The sequence below is a fragment of the Dermacentor andersoni genome, chromosome 9, assembly GCF_023375885.2.
Source record: "Dermacentor andersoni chromosome 9, qqDerAnde1_hic_scaffold, whole genome shotgun sequence".
NCBI classification, from domain to species: Eukaryota; Metazoa; Arthropoda; class Arachnida; order Ixodida; family Ixodidae; genus Dermacentor; species Dermacentor andersoni.
The window spans coordinates 9416417-9441283 of NC_092822.1; the positions used below are offsets into that span (position 1 = coordinate 9416417).

Sequence of the window (24867 nt, forward strand, 5' to 3'; positions counted from 1 at the left end):
ATACACATAGTTGAAGGCTTTGAAAATGTGCACACGAGAATATTTTGCAAGACTCAAATGTTTCTGCTCTTACACAAATATCTAATATGTACATCTATAGCGTAATCGAATTGCGTAGGTGCACACAGTCAAGAAAACTGTGTGGTTGTGTGCCCGTCAAGAAAGCAAAACGTGTGACAAACTTCTGCTAATCTTCATCTTATCGCCAACCAGAGGCAATTAGTTTTCAGAAGTCTCCAAAAAAAAGAAGAAGCAACAGAAACACATGCACGGCGGCATCCTTACTATGCGCACCCCCGTGAGCACTAAACGAGTGCTCACGAGATTAACTAGTAACGAGATTGCCATCAGTTTTTCAAGCGCAAGAAGCCGAAACCGCCCACGGAACAAAACCCAAACCACCACCCGCTCGCGCGTACGCCAATGCGCGAGCGGTAGTATATAGACGCGCGGGAGCAAACTAGCTCTAATAAAAAACCATGCAACGAAAACCGAGAGGGAAATCGACCATTTTTGTACTTGTTCGCGGTGCCGTATATTTACGTCATTGACCCTTGTGGGTTTCTCATTCGTGCTCTTGGGACAAAGGAACGACAACACAGTAGTGCAAACAATCACAAGGACATTTATTGCACCTTTCATAGACTAATGACTGCTAGCCAAGTTGCTATCCACAAAACATGCCGATGGGCGCTTGCCAAATCTAGGAAGTCCGAATATGTTCGCACCATGCTGGATCCCAACGCCTGGTCGTTCGCGTGACGGTCACGTGAATGGTGGCGCGTTCGAAGGAAATCACGCGAGACGATCTCGCAGAAGCATGGATTGGTGCACGCGCGGAAGGTCCGCGCCACTTGCCGACCCGCAGCCGAAGAAAAAGCGCCTTCTCCTTTCAGTGCCCAAGTAACCCCGCCGTGAGGCGGCATTAGCAGCGCAACACTCGCGCCATCTCTCGTATTGCGCTTCAACAGATTACAGGAGACGGGAGCTATGCGAGAAAACAACGTATCAGGGGGCGCGTGAGAGTCACGCATCCCCACACCCTTAAAGTGTTAACTGAGCACACAAAAAGCAACCCAGGTAAAAAATTTTGGTGCAGGAATGCGCTACCTTTATTCGGCAATCTTTGGATTACTTAAAGTAATCAGAGATGCTGGTTTGTCGCGTCCGGTAGTTTGAGGCTCCAAGGGTCATGTTTTCTAGTTGGCCGACTACGTGCAGCATTTGAGAATTTCCACCGTGGCACTCAACAAAACTGCAGATAACGTTCAGCGATCCGATAACTTCCCCGAGAGTGGGTGCTCGGGAGGGCTCGTTAGCGTCAGCGTGATTGCTGTCATCGCACATGGTCGCATCAGTGGCAGCTTCACTCTCCAAATCTGAATAGCACATTTCTTGATAAATTTCAAAGTTCAGATACTCGGCGAAGCCGACTGCACCGGATTCACTATCCTCTGCGCAGAGCGCATTGATGCGGTTGCAATACTCGGCTCCTTCTTCATCAAGTGCTCATGAATAGTCAGCATCAGCATCAGCTGTGCTTTCCTTCGAGAAGTGAGCGTGTTGAAAACACCGCATGATCAAAGTGAGTTCCACTTGCTTCCATGCATACACAATAAGACATACGGCCCCAAGGAGGTCAATGGAGTACTCCTTGTCATTGTCATAGCAAAGGAGCATGCGCTTGAGCAGGTGGTGGCAGTAAATCTTCCTCATGTGGTGAATGATGCCTTGGTCCATTGGCTTCTAGATAGACGTGGTGTTTGGAGGAAGAAATATCATACTTTCAGGCTGATAGCTTTCAGGCGTGAGATGTCACCATGCGCCGGGCAATTATCAACAACGAAGAGTACATTCCTTCCTGTGGCCGCGAACTTGCGGTCAAGCTGCCAGAAGTAATCTTCAGATATTGTGCCTGTGACCCAGGCTTGTTGTGCCGGTAGATAAGCTCATCCCTTGGTGGCAGCCGTGCATTTTTAAAGCAGCGATGCCTCCCACTCTTTCCAACTACGAGTAGCGGCAGCTTGTGTTTACTGCACATGTTCGCGCCAAACAGAACGGTAATTCTTTCCTTGCCCTGCTTTCGACCTTTGACCACGGTGTCCTTTGCTGCGAACGTTTTTGTGGGCAGCATCTTGTAAAAAAGGGCTGCCTCGTCAAGGTACTACACATTGTCTGCACCGTACTCGCTAAGCAATGGAGCCAACATGTGTTTCTTCCAGTCATCGACGACTCTCTCGTTTACACTGCCGCTCTCGCCACACACAGCTATGAAGGTCAAATTATTGCGCTCTTTAAAACGGCTGAACCATCCATTGCTACACTTGAACTCTTCATGCCCAAGTTGTAGAACCAAGTCGTTGGCCTTCGTTCACATTCATGTTCTCTCACCTGTCTAAAAGAACATGAATGTTCTCTCGGTAAAGAAAACTATTCGCACTAGCCGAACCACTGTAATCTATGTCATTGTGATCCGGTATTTTTTGACACTGACATTTTGTGTTCAGATAAAAACTAACGTGTGAAATAACAGGAGCGTTTCATATAAAAAAATGTGCTGAAAAATGCATAAGCCAACCATCGGTTGCAATCACTGAATGTGAATTTGCTTTTTTAAATACTGGTTGAACCTTGTTAATCTGATTTTAATCTGTTTCTGTTTTACTGACGACTCTTGTTGCACATGCCCAGCGCTGATAGCTGGGGTATTTATATTCAGTATCTCTCTGAAAATGAAACAGTTGTGAGTAAGCGCTCATGTGGCCCCCTTCACTGTGTCCTTGTCCTTTGTGCGCGCTAAATATTTCACTATGAGTATCCAATAAATAAATAAACTTAAGAATGCTGCACACAGAGTGTAGTCGGTGCAGGATATTGCTGCTCTCTGAAGCCACAGAAAACTGTGCTCACTTCTCACTTTTGCTTGCCCATGCCTGCAACAGTCAAGTCTGTATCAAGGCCTGTAAGCTAACTTGCACAGTTTGACTGCCACAATGTGTAGGAGGTAAAGATGGTGCCATGAGCTGGAGTTTTTGCGTGCAGAACCATCAGCGGAGTCCCCGGTCAACGCCTGGCAGCTCTCCTCGGTCCACTGCATCACCACCGGAGCGTCCAGCTATTGTGGCCGCACACTTGCAGACCCCGGACAGTCTGGTGGGGTTGGGTGCAGATGTGCAGATGGCCTTTGGCCGGACACCTGAGGGCCGGCAACTGCGTGATCACTTGCTCGTGGCTGCCGATTCGGTCACCCATGCCATGTCGTCCCTTGTGCGCGAGCTACATTCAGGTAATTGCTCCTCCTACCATTTCTTTACTAGGCACACCATGTCTGTTCAGATATAACATCGTCAGAATTTAGAAGACAAGGTCTTCTTTGATGACTTGATACGAGTTTGGTGTATTGGGTGCTGGCTATCTATGTTTGTAATATTTTAACAAAAGACGAAATTGTCTTACTTTGTAATGTAATATAAAGTTGCAAAAGGTATCAAAATGTAGGTCTCAACAAAACAGTAAGCGAGAATTAGTTGCAGAGTAGGTATAATTAACAGTACAGGTGCAATTAATGTCAATATAGTAAAAAATTTAACCACATTGCACCACAGACTGGAGTGCCAGAGTTGCGAAGTGCACCTTCCGAGTTGGAATGATTCCAGAATCATTACAAATTTTCAAACACCAGAAATAGAATGGGAATGGAATGGCAGCTCAAGATTCTGGAATCTGGAGTTCTGGAGCACTAAATGTTGATTTTATAAGCAGCTACAAAACCACTGAATATGTCAATTCGACTGAACTGAACTTGGTCAGTTTATTACATTTCTCAATTTCCGATATCTACATATAATAGGCGACTACCTATGCAGCAGTAATTATAAACAACACATTCTCCACTTCTGATGACCTGGAAACCTTTCTTTGTTATAAGGTTGAAGTGCATTAGAAGACAGCACCTTTTAGTTCAAGTTAATTCTTTATTTAGTTCAGGAATTCAGTTATTTCAACTCCTTAGTCATGTAGTTAGAAAAAAACTTGCCAAAAATTCTTAGATTTAGCAAGAGCATGCTTGACCTACGACAAAAAGATGCAGGCCAAAAAATGGCCATGTTGCAAGTGGCTGCACCCTGCAAGAGTCTATTTTGATTCCAAAAGCACACCGTGGCTTTATTTTCGCTTGCTGTCGAGTATCCAGGAGGCATGCGACAACAGGCAGTCAGGGAGGTGTGTTAGAAAAAAATGTTTTTTAATATGCCAGTAAGTGTCAAGAAAAGAAAGAAAAAGAAACACAGCAGCAGTCTCGAAAGCCACCATCTTAATTTTGTTTTCCTGCTTTTTCCTCAAATAATTTCACTCACCTACTACGGGGGACATGGTTTAAGCTGCTTTTCTCAAATTATTGATAATAATGTTACAGGTAACATGTCCTGAAGAGATAAGTGTGTTTGTGTTTGTGTAAACAAATAGTATGTCAAATTATTTATTACGCTCTTAAGACTTCAAAATACCATATTTACTTGCATATTGATCGCACTCGCGTAATGATCGCACCCCTGAATTTTGTCGTCAAAATTTGCTTTTTTAAATTTCCTGTGTAATGATCGCACCCCGAACTTGCCACAGCGATATGTCGTGTGCCAAGTCTAGCTAATAATGATCGCACGTACCGTCTGTCGAATGCTACACAAACAACTCTTCAAGACAAACCAAGCGGTCTGCACGCACCAAACATTCTTAAGCAGATGCCCCATTTCATTCCTTTCATCACTTTCCGCACTTCCATGACAAAAAAAAAAAGCTACGACCAAACTTGCGTTTATTATGTGTAGGCTTTATAATGGTTGTGGTCAACTACAACAAGAAAGGTGCCTTTTGATTCTTCTCATCTGCACTCGTGAGCACGCAACAAATCTTGTGCAGCAACGATAGCAGCCACGTTTACACTGATACGTTAGAAGTGTAGCCTATTTATACGCCAACGCTTGTAACACAGCTAAGATATTCGCCCATCCTTAGCGGAAACGTGCCATATTAGGATAGTTGTGAAGATAAATGCCGCAGTTTCCGCAGCATGCCCGCCATGTGTTCCTATGTCACTGGCAGCTAAGCGCGCCCATCTGTTTCTGTCCCCTCAAAGTGGACATGGCTACGTCATTGCTGCGAACTTGCCGATATTAACAATATTATTTATTACTGATATGGAAGAAACTGTTTCAATGCACGTAATGCACGCACGAGAAGAAAAAAAAAAACACGTTCGGCGCATTCGGCTTGCTCCACCGGCTACCATTTTTGTTTTGGTGTCCCGCACTACATACAGCGGCAGCCACCTATTTGTTGACCTGTTGTGATCCCGCAGCAAATGCGGGATGACAAAAAAATTTTTTGTGGGAAATTTAACCCACGAAATGATTGCACCTCTAAATTTGCATCAATTTTTTTTACAATAAAGTGCGATCATTATGCGAGTAAATACAGTAGATGTTTTTTTTTTGTTTTTGGCACTAGGCAGGCAAACGCAAGTAGTAAACAGTGTAGTCAAGAGTTCGACAGAATACCGTCTGGTCAGGTGAAAGCATTGTTAGAAAATGAAGCAGGTCACTAACGAAGGTCAAAATAATATGACGTTTGGGATCTGTACGGATCCCTTGTTCACAGTCTTGTTCACAATCTGTCATCCCTTGTTCATAATCTTGTGAACAAGGGATCCGTACGGATCCCAAAATGTCATTCCATTTTGACCTTAGACAGTGACCTGCATTTTCTACCAAGTAATAAACAATTATAGAAAAAAAAGCACTTCATTTACTAGAATTTGAGGAATGGAATGGACAAGCTCAGCCACTCCAGGAGTGGGAATAGTTAAAACTCCGCCATTCCAAGCAGTTAAAAGAAGTGGAATTACGGGAATCTCCACTTTCCAGAATGGAGGGCTCTACTCTGCAACTCTGGACTGTGCTATCTTTGGGATTGACAAGCCTGGCCTCTTGGTTGCCGTGTCAACCAAAGTTGACGCAAAAGAAAAACAAGTAGGCATACACGCACAAAGGAAAAGAAGAAAGAAAGAAATAGAAGATTTGACACCAATGAAAGAAATAAAGGGTCCAGAAAAAATGTAAGGTCTGACAGTGGAACAAGGAAAATACTCGTGGACACCTAAGCACTTATGAGTTATGAATGCGAAAGCATTAATGTCCAATTTAACACCGCTGAGTGGTCCTACGAGTTATGAACTCTTCGCAGGCAAGCGAGTACGTTGAGATGCTTGCTGTGTTGGTAATTTGGCCTTGCCAAGGCGCAGTTAGAATGCTGGCAAGAGCTTGTACGGACAAGGAATGCGCAGATAGCACACGCTTCTGAGAGCGAGCGTGACATGACGCTGTGAGGATGCCCTCTCCCCTCATGCAATACTGCAGCAGCAGGTTTTCCTTTTGCCCGCTCTGCTCCATCGAGGCCTGAGCCAGCAAGCGTGAGCCAGAGTTAGAGCATGCGAGGCATGCTCGTGACGTGGCATTGCAGCCAATGAAAAATTATGCAACTTTGCATCATCTTTAATGCCCCAATCTCAGTAGATATAAATGCATATACTACTATGCACATTGACGTTTTATTTTGCGTTGACTTTGGTTTACCCAGCAATTTTTTGTACTGAGAAAGAAAAGTAAACTGCAACATGCAGCTCAATATTATGTGCAATAAGACTTGTAGCATTTTTAGCAATATCTAGCTCTGAGCATTTGCCATAAACCATAGCCAAGCGTTTAACGAAGTGAAAATTAATTGCATGCAAAAGGGTCTAAATGTGTGCCTGTAAGCTAGTTTTTCGTTACGGCCATAGTTTCTGCTTGGCATCTTCTTACTGCTCATGCGTAATGCGACCTTTACTCCATTCCATATACTTCGCTGACAATGCTACGGAAACTATGCAAGTGGTGTGCTCAAAAAACGTATCACTCCCCATGTTATTTCGATCTGCAGCTGAATGGATTCTTGCTATATTAGTACAGTAGACATCTATTAATTCGATGCTGGTTAATTTGATCCCAACCGAAGGTCTCGGCCAGCGCCCATACACTTATATGAGTCCAAGCTTCCGTTATTTTTATTTCAAAATTGGCCTTTTCCGTGCAGCTTTAACTTGAAAGGTCAGCTTTCCACGATAAAGCTGGCTTATGTGGAAGCATGCACAATATATTGCAGTGAGGCATACCAAGAATGGAAAGGGGCCACTGTCACGGTACACAGTGTGCGCTTCTTTATTATACAGGGGCTCACACGCCATCTCCAGTCACAGTGTGAGCACGTAGACACCTAATAAACATACTGGCAGCCGTTCAGAGCAGTTTCTGACATTGCTGTGGCAATTTGAGCCCCCAATTCGCCCACCATGCGTGTCTTGTATATGAGACCCATTAACGGTGCCCAGTACACTTTCCTTCATTGTATGCACACACAGGCCGTGCACCGAGAAGTGAAGAAACATGATCTGTGCTTTGGGAAAGCTAGCGAGAAGGCAGGTGGTAAAATTAAAAAATGCAGAAGGTTAAAGAGATGTTTAAAGCCAACAAAAGGGCGGGGGTCTACCTAAAACTATGAAGGCCTGTCAGTTAACTTATCGGGCATCTAGGTGCTCGTACCGTGCCCAGAGACGGCGCATGTACATGTGTGAATCAAGGAACACGTGCCATGTCTGATAACAGTGGTACCTTTCCATGGACGACCGCACGCCAAGTTTCATGCTAGACGCCAGCGCTCGTTTCTCCCCTGGCGGAACGATTTCATCTCCAACGGGTGTAGGTTTCCACCGCCGAGCGGTCGCACTCGCGTTCAGTTCGCGCTGCGCGCGAGACGTCTCTTGTTTGCGACGGAGCCTTTTCGGATGGCCGGAAATTATTATTGTGTTAACTGTCACGACAGCAATGTAAACATGAAAGGGTTGATGCCACCAGTGAAATTCTGCCGATTCACAAGAAAATGGTATGAAAAAAGCAGACGACAGACATGGATTACTGCGGTGCGCCGAGCGAAGTAAACAACTGGCAAACGAAGCAAGCTCGTTCATTGATCACTCCTGAGTGTAGGGCGGTTTCTATATGTAACCCACATGAATTTAATAATTACTCGGTACGTAATCGTTTTATTCATATAACCACTAAGTTCGACGAGCGCTTATTGTGAGAAACTGCAAAAATGACTTTAGCTCGTTTGTGCCGTATTTATGTGCCGCATCGTGTGCTGACGATTTTTCCGGCGGCACATACGATGTCGTTTCCAATTACCTGCTCAGCGTCACTTGCCTAATTAAGCAGACGCTGCCCTTTCGCCGCATTGCAGCCATAAAGATAATCGTCAAGCGTATCGATCTTCTTAAAGGCAAATAGAAGCGTGTACAGTCTGTCTCACACTTAGGGGAAAACTCGGAACGTATTGCATCGCGATGCGGCAAGCAATGGAGTCGTGCGGGGGCAGCAGCTCGAGCAGGCGCAGACGCTGTAGGGGCGGAGTCGTGACCTGCGTCGTCTGCTACGGCGGCGCGCGCTGGCCGCAATGTTGGGAAGCGTGCTACTGTCAGGGGCAGTGCACCGACTTTATTGGTACTGCGGGAACTGAGCTGATATTCTTTACTAAACGTTGTGCGTTGCCAAACTCGGAGCTTTCATTGGCGATAATGGAGTTCCACAAACTTCTTTTGACAGCATGCTTCGTTTGTTCTTTCGAACGGCCGGGGTACTGAGTGCGTGCACGTATATTTCTTCACTGTGTGTGCTACCGTAATAAGCAGCGACAAGACACACCAAGATGTGCGCGCAACGTGCTCAGTCTTTGTTTGACTCGAAAGGAAAACGAAGCACTCAACAATAACTATGGGGGTCGAACACGATGAAACAAACGGACACGATTAAAGGAATGATTTAGATTAAGACAATGAGCTGGAAGTGATTTTTCTCGACAATCATTCACTACACCAGACAGACCCTGCCCGCCGGCGGGGAATTGGACATGTCACACTCGGAACTTCAGTTAGTATCTGGTTATGTCCCCAGCGGCAGCGATGACAGCGCTCATCTTGGAAGGCAGTGAAGTGTAGAATGACTTGATCAGGGATGTGTTCATTCGCAGCACGTCTCAGTCGCTGACAATGGTGGATCGAAGCCTATCCTCGGGCGACTGATAGAGGGGATGGTGCGCCAGCGATACTTTCAACGAGCCCCAGACATATTAAATGATGTTGGCGCCCGGGGATTGAGGCGGCCACTCCAAGAGATTGACTGCGCACTCTTCCAGCATTTCTTGCACAACACGAGCAGTGTGGATCGGCGACCTATCGCGTTAGAATATATAGTCGCCTTCCAGAAATGGGCTGTCAAGAATGTATGGAATCAGTACGTTGTATATGACTGCCCTGCAGTGATGAACTTACTTTTGAGGCGTATCAGTGGGCGTCGCACAACGCTTAGTAAAGAATACCGGATCATTTCACGCAGTAACGATGAGATCGGTGCCCTGCAACTGGCAGTAGAACGTTTCCCGACAATGCGGCCAGCGCGCGCCGCCGTAGCAGACGACGCCGTTCAAGATCACGCCCCTCGAGCACCTGCGCGAGCTGCTGCCGCCACCTGCCTCAAGCTCTCGCCGCATCGCGATGCAATGCGCTCCGAGTTTTCCCCTAAATGTGAAACACTGTACATCGCCCTTCGAATGAAATGTCCACGCGCACACACGTAGGCACACACCGCGCGCGGCACGAAACGTGCCCAAACACGCGCAGTGCAGGAGGCAATCAAGGCGGTGCGAACGAGAAATGGGAGAGGGGTACCACCCGATAATAGAATTTCGCTTCGCATGCGGCGCTCTCAACGCCGGCGCAGCAGCGCCGCTCTCGGTGGCGTTCTTGCCCATGCTTGGTATGTTTCACTGCATAACGCGGCTGTAATGCGGCGAAGCTACCTTTAAAGGCAATACTGCCGGCATGTTTGGGCGTTTGTTCTGCATTTTGTTTAATGCGACCCGTCGCATGATTCGGCCAGTTTCGCCAGTCCCGTCAGAATCGAATTAACGGAAGTCGGCTGTGCTATAATGTATAAAGTTATTGCTACACCAAATAGCACACAGTTCGAATGTCATGATCTTACAGTATGTGATATACTAAGGTTTGGGTTAATGCAAGCAGTGTGTGTGTGTGGGGGGGGGGGGAATCTTTCGAAGCTGTGTAATCATTGCAGTTGTACAGCCATGTTACTTTCCTTGTTCTGTGGCTAATAGGTTCACATCAGCAATGCCTGGCACTCGTTTCATATATTGTGACAGTACATATGAAGTTGACGATGAAGCAAGGTATACGAGCAGATTGAACTTTGGCCTGTGAATGACAAGGAAGAACTCGTACTACATTTGTGCCAATATGGTAAATACAGTAATGCAAATGTATAAAAGACAATTCTTTAAATGAAAGAGTGCATATTGAACACACACATGCAGCCATTCTTGTACATAGTAGTGAGCAATGCAATAATGGCAGGCACCTCAGCGCTATAAAAATTAACCGACGATTACGATACTCCCTAATGCGAAATTTGAGCGCAGCTGTATAAGTGTTTTCATTTTGTGATATATTGACTGGCGCAGACCATCTGTCTCATGCAGCATGTTGCAAACGGAGCAAAGTGTGGCATGACCGCCTCACTAATCAGGAGATCGTGAGAGGATTCACAGCAGCTGCCACAGACAACCTCCGCTCATGCAGCATGTTGTTTCCATACAGACGACGTGCACTCATCTGGTGCCATCTCGTAGCCGTTGTCGCCGCAAAGCCCCTCGTGCGCGGCACTACACGTTTCTCCTCATGCTTTCGCAATACCCTCCTCGTGCACTTTCTTCACTCTTGTCGCTTTTTTAATCCCCCACTGTGCTCCGCATTTGCTCTCATTTTTTGCTGCACTGTTTCGCTCGGTTATGTGGTAGTATGCCGATGCTTGCCGCAGGAATGGGTGCCTAGGAGCTGCGATCTAAAAAAAGAACTCGTTGAAATCAAGAAAGGTGGCATTCTCTAAACCGTTTTGTAGCAAGGACATCTCGGCGTAACAGTTGGCTAAACTATAGTACAAGCAGGGAAGGGAAGTTACCAACACACAGAATTTTCATAGTTTTGCAACAGTTTTGCAGCCCATAACTTGCTGTATGATTGATGGATGTCAAAAAATGTTAGTTGTAAAACTGAAGCATCATGCTTGTTGATATGCCGCACGGAACTTTTAAAAGCATCATGGGAAGCGACTGATCCAAGATTTTAACCTGTCTATACCTCCCTATGCTGAACAAAAAAAACTTCATTAATTGGTTTCATTCCTTCCAAAATGTGCCCAACTGTGCAATGCAGCAAGTTCCCACATTGCTCTCCTTTAGCAAGCTTAGGCAGTGCAACACAAGGTGCAAATCTTGGAACATTTTTATAGGCTTCTTTAACTCCGACACAACTCCCCAGAGCAGAATGTTAGCTTTGCTTCTTAACCTTCACCTTTGTGAAGCTTGGTTAAGATGTTGCCATGTGAGCATTGTTTTACATTGTTTCACTACACTGTGACAATATGCTGCTCCTATGCAAGCAAATGTGGCAATGAATGTTGTTCCATAGGTGTGGGTTCTGAAGACGAGGCCTCCCAGCCTGGACCTGATGGTGATGGAAACCAACACAATGGTTGCCCAGATGCAAGCCCACAGGTAAATAAGTACTTTGAACCATGTGTATGCGATGGTAGACCTTTCAGTCCAGCATAGCAACAGTCACACTTACAGGCCTAGGCCTGAAATTGAAAAGAACTGACAGGTCATACTTCCCTACGCACATGCAGGTAGTGTGTGTGTTTATGATGCCCGAAAGAAATTGGGGCAGTGAAGGTAGTAAGACTTGTCAGTGGCTACAGGCACATTAAACTGGCATGCTGAAACAGTGTACAGTTGTGAGCAAAAGTTTGGAGACCATGACATCAGCAAAAAATTAAAATATATTAAAGCGCAGCTCCATGGCGTGCACGCTTGATTTCAGCCAGAATTCCCAGTCTGCAAAAAATAATAATAATAATAAAATAAAAGAATAAATACAATAATAATAATAATAAAATCGCAGCACCTTTGGTCCCCAAACTTCTGCTGGCGACTGCACATCATGTGTAGCCACACACAGCCTGGCACAAGATAATGCCAAGTTTATCTGCTAAGTGGGTTGTGATATTCTTTTTTTTTAACTTACCAGCTCCTTGAAACACCCGACTATCATCCTTATAAAGAATAAAGGGGAAATTAGACCTTTACCAACCTTATATTTTATGTGTACATTGATGTATAAGGGCAGCAACCTCTAAAGTAGCCACCAGGTCATGCTGCTAGTTCTACTAACTGACAGTATGCAAAAATGTGATTTGGCCATTATTTTCCTGTTGTTTTAACAAAAGTGAGTTTTAATTCAGAAGAGCTCAATTAAAGCTTGCGTGTGAACATCCATTTTGTTGTGGCATGAACACCAGGCTTTCCTAATTGGAATGCTCTTCACTGTGTGCACTGTGTGATACCCACAAAAATCGAAATAGGACGTTGCTTTGAAAGATCTGTATTATCAACATAGAATAGATGGTAACAACTGCTTTTATAAACTTAATGCTGTAATGTCAACCATCATTTAAGAAGTTTGAGACTAGATTATTTGCTGTGACACTATAATACCATTTGGCTTGTGTAAGGGCCACCCCCCCCCCCCCCCCCCCAAAGGAAAAAAAAAAAAAAAAAACGGACGGGGAAGCAATTGCGTTCGGTGCTGTGATGCTACGGGCACGCATCTGTGAATTTTTGCACGCTGTGCACTTCCATGTGCCACTACTAGATGGCAAGAGCCATCTAGCAGCGGCCTTTACACGGGACCGAACCAAAAGTTTGGTCCTGTGCAAGGGCTGCACCTTGGTTAAAATTGTGACAAAAAAGTATCACACTTACACAAGTCTATATGGTACAAGTTGTGTGGCTTGTTCGCTCTTTATTGAAGGACTAGACCATAAGGCTTGCTTATCATTTTGCTGCATTTATTGAATTTTCATAGCCGTACCCATTTGAAAATTATCTACAGTAAGCTTAATACAGCAATATCGTCAGCACACCCTGCAGCTTTCAGTATGTCGATTAATGACCTTGGCCCTCTGAGCCAAGGTCGTTCTGCTTGGTGCTTATGTTGCAACACAGTTTAGGCACCATCTGGTCATTGCAAGACAGTTGCCATGCCTGCAGGAGCTGTCGCCCAGCTGCCTCCAGCCAGGAACCACCGATGATGACAGCTACGTCCGCACTGAAGATGAGGAGGAGGCGGCCAACACCGACTGGGAGGAGACTGTGCACCGATGGGTCAACCGCTAGTTAGCCAAAAAAAAATAAACAGCTAGCTGCTTGGCTGTCCACTGATTCGTCGTCTCTGTGCTTGTTGCTTTAGGTACTCCTGCTTGATGGTCTCGCGTTCCTCGGGAGGCGGCATTGCAGGATGTATGTTTTTCTTTCTTCTGTCCTTGGAAATGGCCAGCTGAAAACACCCACAATCTGCTGGTGTTTCTTTATACACGATGAAAAATAAAAATAGAGCACTTTCACTTCACTTTGATGTGCTAGCCAGTCACTGATGGGTGTCATTTCTAATTATATATATCCATAGGGCTTCACAATCTGTTTTAACAGCTCTTCTTTTGTATGATGCATGTGCAAAAGAGCCACTATAAATTCGTTTGTCTCCTAGCTAGATCGTCTGTCATCGTGGCAGCCATGCTGGAAAATCGCAAGTATGACAAAAATATTTAACTTGGATCATTTCATTCCTAGCTTAACTCCAACGGCACAACGTTGCAACCTGTCTATTGGCAACAGCTGGCTGTCCGCAAAGATCTAATGTGCTCTATATCAGCCACGGAGATGTTAAAAAAAAAAAAAAAAAGTTGCATGCAAGAGATGCGAGCACTGCAGGCATCTTTTTATGTTAAATGTCCACTCTGCCATTAATAAAAAGTAGCACCCTGCATTTTCAATGTGCTGCATAAAGATTATGAGTGACCAGGCCAGCGATGTAAAATCGGGTTTTTCAATAAGTGCTAGTCGTGCATTTGTGACGAATTTTCAACCAAGACAAGGAAACGACTGCTCTGACGCAGAGCTATTTTGTATCTCAGTTCAGCATGAGCGTTCTGCGTATGCGGCCCGCGATAAGGAAGACAAAGCCTACCCAAAAGCCTTTGCAGGTTTTGAAGTTATCGAAGTGGTGCTGACATTTGTCATAGTCGTAACCGTTGTCCTCTAGGCACTTCATACTCAATTTCTGTTCCTGCAATTGCAAAGGCAACGCAAATCAAAATGCGATAACGGAATCGGCTGGACATCCATCTGTTAAGACATCTGTTTAACAACCCGGCAGTTTTTCAGGTTGCTTACCTTATAACACGGATTCTTATTCCTCTGTTCGGTTGCATTCTCCAAGGACTGCGTCCTCATCGACGTTTGGCTCATCACCCCGCGCTGCACGGGTGACACCACATAAAAATTACCGTAACTTATGCTTGGCAGGACCAGCTTTGTGCTCAAGGCGAAGGGCACCAGACCCGATTTCTCCCAACTTAGCCACACACTACACCTGACCTAGAGTTTCGTAGAACTTCGGGAAACTACGACCCGGCACATATCACGACAGCGCCATTTCTGTCAGCGCGGCGCCTGTGGCGACCCCTTCAAACAAAATTTTGTTTTAATTCGTGCGTCTTCTGCAGCGATAATAAAATAAACTGCGAAAACAATTTTGAGGCACGAAAAATATCCGTAGCAGCGAGCTAAACAGCGTGAATAAAATGTTACGAGCACTGTAGCTGCAGCGTGCACTGCGCTCTGCTGCTCACCCAACGTTTTCAAGGGCAGCGGCTCCACGTTTGGTGCGTACAATTAAACTTCATTAGCTTGTCACTAACATCAGTGTGAATGTACGAGCTTTCGACGACGAGCGTAGTGTAACCACTATCCGTCAGCAGTCGTTATGAACGCTGTGCGATGCAATTGTTTTTCCACAGTAGCAGAAGTTAGGGCTACACCGCAGCCTGCATGCGCATGACGGTAATGATTTCTGACGGAGCATGGCTGCCTGATTGGTATCGTATTTGAACAACGCCGAGAAAAAACTCCAATTCCTTGATTCTCGTGTAGTCCGTCATACCGTGATGCTCGCGTGTCCCGCGGGCGATTCGCACGTGTCTGCGCCTGCAGAACCCACGCTTGCGGCTGCTGCAGGCCGTTTCGCGCTCACGGCGTGTGCCAATCGCAGTCCACTTCATAATACAAATGGTGTTTAGGAATCGCTCCAGCTCATCAGTACTGGCTATCCACAAGGGCGAACGTACGGAAATAACTTGTAGGGGCGAGGTGTTTAACCCGTTGAACACCGATCCGCGTGGGTTCACAACTGACAATCTGCACATTATCTGCTCCGACAAAGCGACAATAAGCACTTTCGGCAGGTTTTGGGCTTAAGGCGCTCCGCACTTGCGCTCGCGATTATGCCGGCAAACCCGCGCACATGTCGGAATGCAGATTTAGGGCATGGCCTACTTAACACTTTGGACACCAAATCTTTGTGCTTGGCTTCGGCTCGCCGGAAGTCGCTACTTTCACCGGATGTAACCAATGTAGCGAGCACTGACGGGATCACGGGTAGCGCGCATGCGCAGTGCGCGGCGTCAAATTAAATGTAATGGTCGACGGCATAGTTTCTCGCTACATTACCTAGAGGGAAATCTGGCGCTGCTGCGCTGTGGTATGCATGGAAAGCCGGTATGTTGTGACTTCGGATTGGCATCGTTCTCGGGGAGACAGGACGCCTTGAAGACACGCTTGGCAAGCACCGTTCCGTCTGTCGCAATGATTCATTTTCTACTAAAACAGCACATGAAAAGCTGTTTGGTTTTATTATTATGCAAAAACATGTTTTGTTTAACTATGAGAACTTGTTATTGCGTGTAAAACGTATCAGCGGGTCGCTAAAGTTGGAAGACAGACGACGAAGTTCGCGCTCGCTTTGAAACAGTTTGTCGTCTGTTCTTGCTTTTCTTCGCTTGGTCATGCATTGTAGGTGAATAAAGATGTATTATGCGTGAATGGAAACATTTTATGAAGATTTTACTTTGAGAACGCGTTATTTGTGTAGCCATATCCACGTTTTAGACGAAGCCTCGTACAACACCAGCCAACACGAGCCTCGCAGACACATATGCCGTCATTCCCATGACGGCACGAAACTCTCATAGACGGTGGCGCCAGATTTCCCTCTAGGTGTTATGGTGAGAAACTCTGGTCGACGGCACTCGTTTTCCGACGTTTTCAGAGTTTCTTGCTGTGTTCTTAGTGTGCAACTTAGCATCTGCGCATGCTGTGTGGTCTTCAGCCAGCGGATTGTCGCTGACAAGCAGCTCTCCTTTCGTAACTTTTTCCTGACGTGCTGTGGATTCGCCGCATGCAGCCCCCCCACTCCCACCGCACTCGAGGAAAGCCGCGCAAATTTTGAACGAATACCGCTGTAACAACGAGTCGCTCTCTATATTTATACGTTTCATCTTTCCCGCAATGAGTTACTAGTTTGCAATTTGGCGCGGAAGGCGGAAGTTTTCGCCTTGGATTAAAACTGACTAGAATTGACAGGTCAGCGGAATGGAATCCGTGACAAGGATTACACTCCACCTGTAACGCTGTCCGTGCCAAATACAGGACGCCGCATTGCTCCCTGGGGTTTTGAGGCCGATAATTACATACGAAACGCCCCTGCATCATATCGTACTCCATGTGTAGCCCTTTAAAGCCTTCAGAAACATTTTAATACTCTACAAGTTGATCGAAAACATGCGCAGGACGGCTTGTCTAAATTGCCTGAAATACGTAAAGGCCCGTTTTCGAGCCATTGACCTTCACAATGAGAGCCGAGATGACAGGTCGTACAAATTGTAATCGCATCTTGAAATTAGCCAATAAGATCTGTGAGAATTATGCTCTTTCTGTGGTGCGCATACTTAATCGACGCGAGAATAGAAGTACGCTCCTGTAGTCGTTGTCCTTTATGTCGTATATAAGTTTAGACACCATAATTCTGCAGATAAGCAGCCGCTTTGAGTTTCAAGTTATGCAGGAGGGCCGATAAAGACGTTTTTGGAAGAACGTAAAGATAGCTTCACATGCGTTGTCGGACAGCTCAAAGCCTTCTGTCATCCAGCAGGAGGCTTCCCCGCCGACGATGGCATGAGGCACGAGAGCTGGCCGGCGGGCGGTGGCCGCCAGTACCGCTGCCCGACGGCGGGCTGCGGCCGCCTCTTCAGCTCCAAGTTCAAGCTGCTGCGGCACGCGCTGATCCACGGCGGCGAGCGGCCCTTCCAGTGCCCGTCGTGCGAGCGCCGCTTCCACCGCAAGGACCACCTCAAGACGCACCAGCAGGTGCACGACCCCAACAAGGCGCTGCACACGTGCGCGCTGTGCGGCAAGAAGTACAGCTCGGCGCTCTCATTCCGCAAGCACTCGGCACTGCACGCGGCCGAGGCCGGCGACCCCGTCTGCCGGCTGTGTGGCGCGGCGTTCGCGCGCCGCGAGGACGTCCTGCTGCACCTCAAGGTGCACTCGGGCGCCTCGTCGCGGCTCGTCAAGCCACCCACCGAGCGCCGCTTCAAGTGCGACCGCTGCGAGCGCTCTTTCTTCACGCGCAAGGACGTCAAGCGTCACCTGGTGGTGCATACAGGCCAGCGCAACTTCCAGTGCCAGTTCTGCCCGCAGAAGTTTGGCCGCAAGGACCACCTGGTCCGCCACACCAAGAAGACGCACCACGGCCAGGTGGCTGCTGCCCCCTGGACGACAACCTTCGTGCCTTCTTCGGCTAGCGTCGTCTCGGCGGCCACTCTGACCGAGGAGCAGCCGCCGTCGCATCACCATCGCCCACCTCTGCCACAAACCAATTCGACCCTCTTGCTGACGGCAGGTTACTGTGGCGGGCCTAGCGTTATTGCAGCCCCGCCACCCCCACTGCCGCACTTCAGCCAGGCCTTCCAGTAGAGCCTTTCCTCAGGTGTCTGCTCTGAAAAGCTTTGACAACAGCTGCCTGGTGCTATTCTTTTTGCCAGTGATAAGCCAGGCATCCCAGTAGACAAGCAACCCCCTCCCCTTTTTTTTCTTTTCATTTATGTTGTTGCACTGAAATCCTCCACTAGCCTTGCTTCCAGTATGGGCTGGTCACTTTGGCTGCAAAACAAAACCTTGCTGCATCAGAGCAGCGGTACTCAGTAGCATCATCAAACACATGCCCAGATGGCAGGCCATGACGCATGTTTAGACATTTTCTTGCCATTCACAGTAGTAAAAATGAATGGCAACTGCATTTCAGTGGGTTCCAGAAGCTAGTTCAGCACCCAATTTTTTCTGTGTCTTGCTACATCTGGTAAATTCATTGGCATGTAGAGTAATTTCTAAATATGACCCAATAGTGACATTGGGTCCAATAGCAAGAGAGTTGCATCTTGTCTTGCCAATGTTAAGACTGGGCTCAAATTGTTTCAGGCCGTGAGCTCTGGTTATAAGTGCCTTAAATCTCCTCACTTTATGGCATCCAGTCCCTCAGCAATGCTGATTAAAGTCACAACTGTACTATGCCAGTGTTTGTTCTGAAAAATGTGTCCTTGCACATTTGTGAAACAAAGTCGTCCACTTATTGTAAGGCCTGTGATGATGGTGCAAGAGACACAGCAGAACTTCTAGATCTCTTTAGCCTTGTCTAGTGTAACTAATCCTTTCCATACTGCAATAACTGTGCCAAGTGAAGTATAAAGCACCAAGATCAAGGCACATACGTGAACGCAACAAGTATTTTGTTTGTGTGTGCACTCTCCTTTTATAATGTTCTGCGTACTGCAGTTATTAGAATATCATATCAATTAGTGTTGTTTATTGCACAGACCCTGTTTTTAAGATTTAGGTATGCCACACATAAAGCGACCAGCATCTAGGTCGTGGAAGCTTCACCCCCATCCTATATATACTTCAGTTGCAATGCTCAGATCTGGTCACGTTACTTCAGGCTGCCTTTCAAGAATGAGAATTGGAAAGACAAATACTCACACTCCTGCATTGTGAGCTCATGCTTGCTTAGTATAGCATTCCAAGCAGTTCTTGCTGGAGTCAAGTGCCAATCACATGACAGGAATAGGAGTAAAGGACATTTAGAACTTGGGAGTCTGGTGCCTAAAGCTGGTTTGGAATACCAGTGCTCAGTTGTCATTGCCTTTCAGTATGTCCAAATCTAGTAGGCCATCCGTTTTCATGCACCTAATGTGCTGCTACCTCAAGATGGTGTTAAGTGCCACAGGAGTGTGTTTTTTCGTACTCCTGTTGGTGGTAACACAGTTTGTTTTGTGTGTACCTGAATATACCGGTGAGAGTCGAGTCAACATTGGCCCATGGAAACCTTGAAAAAGGGAGGGAAGTTTAATTTGTGCATGCTGAAACATCAGCAGCTTGCGTGGCATTCAGGCACCACCACGTGTTCAGATTGTGTACCTGTTTTACTCTGTAGCTCTTTTACACAAGTATTTTACAAGTCTTTTTATATAGCCATATATGTTGCCTTATACACACATTCATATTTTATGTTTACACGAGTGTTGACTACCTGCAGGGGAGATCTGCCTCTACTCCCGGTGAGATTCCGGTGTCCCCGTTTTCAAAACCAGTGATGTGTTCACTTTTGTGCCTTTTCTGCACCCTGTCTTAGCCAAGGAGGGCTTGCTTGCGCTCTGCTTGGGCGCCAAGGTTGCAATATATATATATATATATATATACGGGTCTGAATCTTGTACCTGCATTTATACCACTCATGCCATTGTTCTTGTTTCATAGCAAAGTGGTGTACCTCATGCCTATTGTGTGGCTGTTGCTATGCTCTCTGCATAAATGCCCATTTTTTTAGAACCTGACCATGCAAACTACAGTCAACTTGTGATAATTCAAACTGTTGGTAATGCAATAGCCCAACTAATTTTATGTTTTTGTTGGCCTACCACATTTTCAGTGCATTTTCCACCCTTTATGGCTTACCTTGTCCATAACAGTAATTGTCATCTGTGTTGCGCACCGGGTATTTCCAGGCCATGAATTACATGCGCGTTATCAAACGAGAAGAAAGGGGGTTAACCGAGGGGCCCGATTTTTATTGGTCATATCATAAGAAGCCAACAAACACTGACACCAAGGACAACATAGAGGAAATTACTTGTGCTTAATAAATGAAATAAAGAAACGATAAATTATTGGAAATTAAAGTGGATGAAAAAACAACTGGTCGCAGGTGGGACCCGAAGCCACAACCTTCGTATTTCGCATGCGATGCTCTACCAATTGAGCTACCGTGGCGCCGTTTCCCCATCCACTTTCTTGCGTATTTATGCGTCCTAGTAGAAACCTGGGAGTGTTAGCCAGCGCCACCACTCACAGACCTTGGCGGCGGACGTGGAACATCCTTTTTGCCGCAGGCGTCACGAGAACATGATCTTTTTTTGGGTGAAGGCAACTGGTCAATAAACCCACACATGCTGCCTGAAGGCATCGATGTTGCCGGATTCGAGACCCTCGTTAGATTAATTTATTGTTTCTTTATTTCATTTATTAAGCACAAGTAATTTCCCCTATGTTGTCCTTGGTGTCGGTGTTTCTTGGCTTCTTATGATATGCAGATTATCAGCGTGACATAGCATTCTCTACAGGAAAGTAGCGAGCGCAGATTTTCAAGAAACGCAAGGCAGATGACGATTACTGTTGTAGGGCAAGATAACCCTCAAGGGGTGCACTTTTTTTAAGAGTGTATAATTCGAATTATGCTTTTGGTGGCCGTCAGATTAAGTTCCTTGGCTTCATAGTGCAGAGCAGACTGGCCCAAAGCGGAGCCCATCAGCACATTCACTGTGCCTAAGGTTGGTGTTTCAGGTTGCTGAAGGGCCGGGTACAATGCAACAATTTGCTTTACGTGATTTTTTTCGCCTCTCATGACTGGCTGATCAAGCTCATATAATGTAGACAGGGCACCACTCAAATAGGAAAAGAATTGGAATAGAATCGTTATATCATCCCAGCCTATGTCAGCCAGCACTGTAACAAAATGGTGTCCGCAAACCTGCAATGCACTCGGTGCTCTGATATCCAGTGATTCTGTTGTATGTATATCAATTTGCACATTATTTTTATCCTGAATGGCACTTTATTCATTCAGATAATGCTGACAAAAGATCTGTGCCCTAGTAGATTGAATTAATGCCAGTACAACTGTATCACGTAATTGCATACACCCAATGTTAGAAATATCATTTGTACCTGATGAATGGACATTACATGTATAAAGTTCATAAAAGTGTTGTAAGGAGTGAAGCATCTGATGAATTGCTCTTAATTTGGTGCTAGGAACAGCCGACCTTTAGGCTAGTTGGTTGGACACATAGCACTCTTCCTTGTAATCATTTGATACATTTAGCTGTTGCAACAGCATTCGAATTTCAGGGGCGGGTTCAGGGAGTAACTCGGCTAACTAATGCATATTTGACAAATTAATGTGTTACATGCGCTGATGGACCTCAAAGGCTGCAAGAATTGAAACTGCATCTTTGAGCAACACTAGATGTTGATTTCATGTTACCGATTGCCATATCAGGAGCAAGTGTTCAAAAACTTCCGACAAGCGAACATGGGATCCTGAAAATTACAAATCTACGATGCAGCATAGACAAAATATTTTTGATGAAGCTTAGCAGACAGGACCTGCAAAGTGCTCAGATTAGAATATTTAGCTATTACCTCATATGGGCACCTTCTGTGTTTGCCAAAGACATTGGAGCAAAGGAACGTTCCTGAAAAGGCGTATCGAAATAGTTGCTTACTAGTGTACTTGAAGTCGTGCGACTAATTCAGTGTCACTGTACTCCGAGATGTCAACATGCCAAGTGCAGCATTTTATTTAAAGTGGCGCTAAAGAGTGCAATGATGGTTGTCTTTGCATAAGGGGAGCACATAGTAGTCTAGCCTGGTGCAAAACCCATTTAAAACTATGCACGCATTTTGTGGAATTGAATCACAAGGGAAGGCTAAACCTTGCTTCTCAAATCGGAGCAATATTCTTCATGAATTAATTTAATGCCTAGGCCTCGGAGCCACGTGTAAATTTGATTTCTCATTTAATTTTTCTTATCTTGGTTTCCACATTCTTTGTTCATTGCATTGCCACTCATGGCGAGGCTGGTCTATTTGCACTTCAATGCGCAACCCTTTAGGGTTCATTAAAATTTGTCTGGATTCTCAATACGAAGTCTCGGAAAAGTACATATTTTGCCAAAACACAGCCCTGAAAGGTTGAGAGTGTCAATACAGTTTATTGCTCAATATGTTACACATTGACTGAAAGTTGTTGTGTAACTGCTCATATTTTGTTTCAGAAAAAAAAAAAAAAAAATCTTGCAGTGTGTGAGAGAAGAAAGACAGTGGCATTAAGCACAGACTTGTACCTATGAATTTATTCATGAATGGTCGTTTTTATATGCATTCACAACTTATGGGTGTGCGGGCATTTCATTTAATGTTCTTTTTTCCCTGCTTTACCCTCTGGAACAGCCTGCTTAATTTAGCAAATTGCAATAGCCTGCAAATCTACCTGGAACCAATTCCACTGCAAAGCTAAAATGTACATGATGAACCCTGAAATCAAGTTACATACCAAGAGGTCAGCACACTAGAAGTGTTTCTTAGTTTGTTGCTGAACAAAATGCTTTTTCTTCACAAACTTGGGTAGGGACATATGACTTACAGAAGTTTTCTGGGGTCACAAATCAGCACAGAACAATCAGAAGAGTATATTTGGGATGCATATAAAAGCTTCCTTACTTGAATAAACCCAGGTTTGGTGGTTATGCCTCACCTTGTTGGTCAGTTGGGTTTTGTTGCACATTTAACTACCTTTATCGACACAGGTTAGTGCATTTAGATTTTCTGTGAAGTTCAAATCTTGCTGTGCTTATATAACACAAGCTGTGCACTTAGTAAAAAAACTCATTATGTTCTGTATACAAATTGCTCGTCTGTCAACCACCACCTTTGCAGTATTGTATTTGTCCAGTGATATAACCAAAGATATCACAACAGCACAGTTCATTTCTTTTGAAGTAGAAGTCCCTTTCTTTTTTCATGCCCAAAAGACAAGCTGGAAATATATTTTTACAGCTGAAAGCAGCTGTGTTAGAAAATTCAAACAAGGGGCCACATATCTGCGTTTCTAACATTTTGCATACTGGCCAGTCATGCAGTAGAATGACAACACTTTTTTGTGTGCAATGAAGCGACAATAAAACTGAGCACGACTTGAAATCTGGTCTGAAAGCATCACATGAATGTGCAATTCTCAAGTATATGGGGTGAAGTAATGGGTATTCTTAGGGAATGAACAGCATCTTAACTTGACCTGCAAATGCTCACTTTGTTGGCCATCTTTCAGTTAGCTGTACCATTTCTCTAGATATACATTAATGCATGGACGTTCAAAGACGGGGCACACAATCAAAGCTACTTGAACTACCCAAGGCACTGTCTTGCAGTGAAGTTAAATGGAATGGCTAAACTTAATCTAGCAAGAAACTCACTGATTGTCAGATGCACTGTTGAAAAGCAATTAAACATCAATGCAATTGTATTCGAAGCCAACTTGTTTTCTACATTTGTGCATGCTATTCATTGTTTGCATACTGCTGCTAGGACTGTTCCACACATGGAGATAGCATCTCCTACTATTGAGTTCCAAGAGCCCAGTGTTCGCAACAGTGATGTGAGAAAAGTTTCTCAATGTATTGTGCATGACAACGTACTTCACTTGGAAGGGGTTAGTGTGCAGCAAGACTTAACTGATCTAACAAAGAAACCCCTTGCAGTGTGCAGGGCCATTTTCAGCAGCCCTCCTTGGCTGGTTGCAGATGTACCTGAGCCCTTGTATAGAAAGAGGGCACCCCCCCCCCCTAGTCACCCCCAGACAACTGCCACAAGTGGCAGCTGGGGCTGGCCATAAAGCATGCTCATCACAAGTGCCTTCCTATTTTGCCCGTACCTTGTGTAGTCCCGGTGTCATGTTCGTTTTTTATACAATAAACATACTCCCAATCAACCAGGCTCCGAGTTTTTTTGAGCCCAGGGCTGCCTTAAGCAGGCTGGTGGTTTATTTAATTAGCATCCCATGATTGCCACCTCCAGAGTTCAGTCCAGCTGAAAAATAAAAGAAAAATTACTAAGTGTTCATTTAGCACGCATGTGCACATTGGGCTGCTTGGTTTCAAGTTATGCAAACAGTAAAACTCGTGCAACAAGAGAGCAACGCTGTTCCGCGACTGCTGCTAATTTATTAAAGGAACAAGCAGCAGGCAGAGCCACTTCATCGCTGCTTTCCAAGACACCAGCATAAGCTGAAAGTAACTCTTATGCTGGAAGGTTGAAGCATTCACAGTGGTAGCAAAGTTTAGTGCTGGGCTTGCACTTCTCGGATGATGTTCAAACTATACAAGAGTACACATTGACGCAAAGCAGAGCACGAGGTACAGTCTTGGTCAAAAGTTCAGTAGCCGCAATGACCGTGCCCGAGGCAGCCACGCTCCACTGCCATCAACAGCGCTTGCTGGTTGCGGGAATAAAACAGAGAGAGAAGGAATATTGTTCTCGCTGCCCTGCTGTGGTGGAGCAAGAACTAATGAGCGGTTCCGCATGCCCCTCTGCAAGTCTTGCCTTCACTGAGGGCGCTCCGTGCGTTGGCGGGCTCCCGAC

At 45.5% G+C, this 24867-nt stretch overlaps 3 protein-coding genes across 7 annotated transcripts in view; 2 read left to right on the forward strand and 1 right to left on the reverse strand.

The window, feature by feature from the left end:
- The window catches only part of LOC126526994 (dystrobrevin alpha-like), a 63987-nt gene extending 50547 nt beyond the window's left edge, over positions 1-13440 (forward strand). For 3 of the 4 annotated variants that reach the window (XM_055068506.2, XM_055068505.2, XM_055068507.2), the window contains 3 exons: positions 3043-3286; positions 11630-11715; positions 13255-13440. In XM_055068506.2, the coding sequence (XP_054924481.1) occupies positions 3043-3286; positions 11630-11715; positions 13255-13395 (471 nt within the window). In that variant the 3' untranslated portion in view covers positions 13396-13440. The remainder of the gene's footprint in view (positions 1-3042; positions 3287-11629; positions 11716-13254) is intronic. The other variant, XM_050174705.3, reaches the window with a different exon arrangement.
- LOC126527004 (uncharacterized) lies at positions 12991-15603 on the reverse strand. Its single transcript, XM_050174719.3, has 4 exons — positions 15405-15603; positions 14452-14535; positions 14246-14344; positions 12991-13555 (listed from the first exon to the last, which is right to left on the reverse strand). Exons 1-4 carry the CDS (start codon positions 15480-15482, stop codon positions 13418-13420), a joined length of 399 nt encoding a protein of 132 aa, XP_050030676.1. The 5' UTR covers positions 15483-15603; the 3' UTR covers positions 12991-13417.
- On the forward strand, positions 14533-24217 carry LOC126526999 (zinc finger protein PLAGL2-like). Of its 2 annotated transcripts, none has more exons than XM_055068508.2 (2): positions 14533-14942; positions 17264-24217. In XM_055068508.2, exon 2 carries the CDS (start codon positions 17290-17292, stop codon positions 18088-18090), a length of 801 nt encoding a protein of 266 aa, XP_054924483.1. In that variant the 5' UTR covers positions 14533-14942; positions 17264-17289; the 3' UTR covers positions 18091-24217. The 2 variants fall into 2 exon arrangements, with proteins under 2 accessions (XP_054924483.1, XP_050030673.1); XM_050174716.3 differs by having other exon boundaries at positions 17267-24217.
- Positions 24218-24867: the final 650 nt, after the last annotated feature.

Coding starts and splice junctions, on each gene's coding strand:
- LOC126527004 (XM_050174719.3), bottom strand. CDS start 15,482: ATGTGCAGATTGTCAGTTGTGAACCCACGCGGATCGGTGTTCAACGGG. Junction 14,536..15,404: donor CGCCCCTACAAGTTATTTCC/GTACGTTCGCCC, acceptor TCACCCGTGCAG/CGCGGGGTGATGAGCCAAAC. Junction 14,345..14,451: donor ATAAGAATCCGTGTTATAAG/GTAAGCAACCTG, acceptor TTGCAATTGCAG/GAACAGAAATTGAGTATGAA.
- LOC126526999 (XM_055068508.2), top strand. CDS start 17,290: ATGAGGCACGAGAGCTGGCCGGCGGGCGGTGGCCGCCAGTACCGCTGC.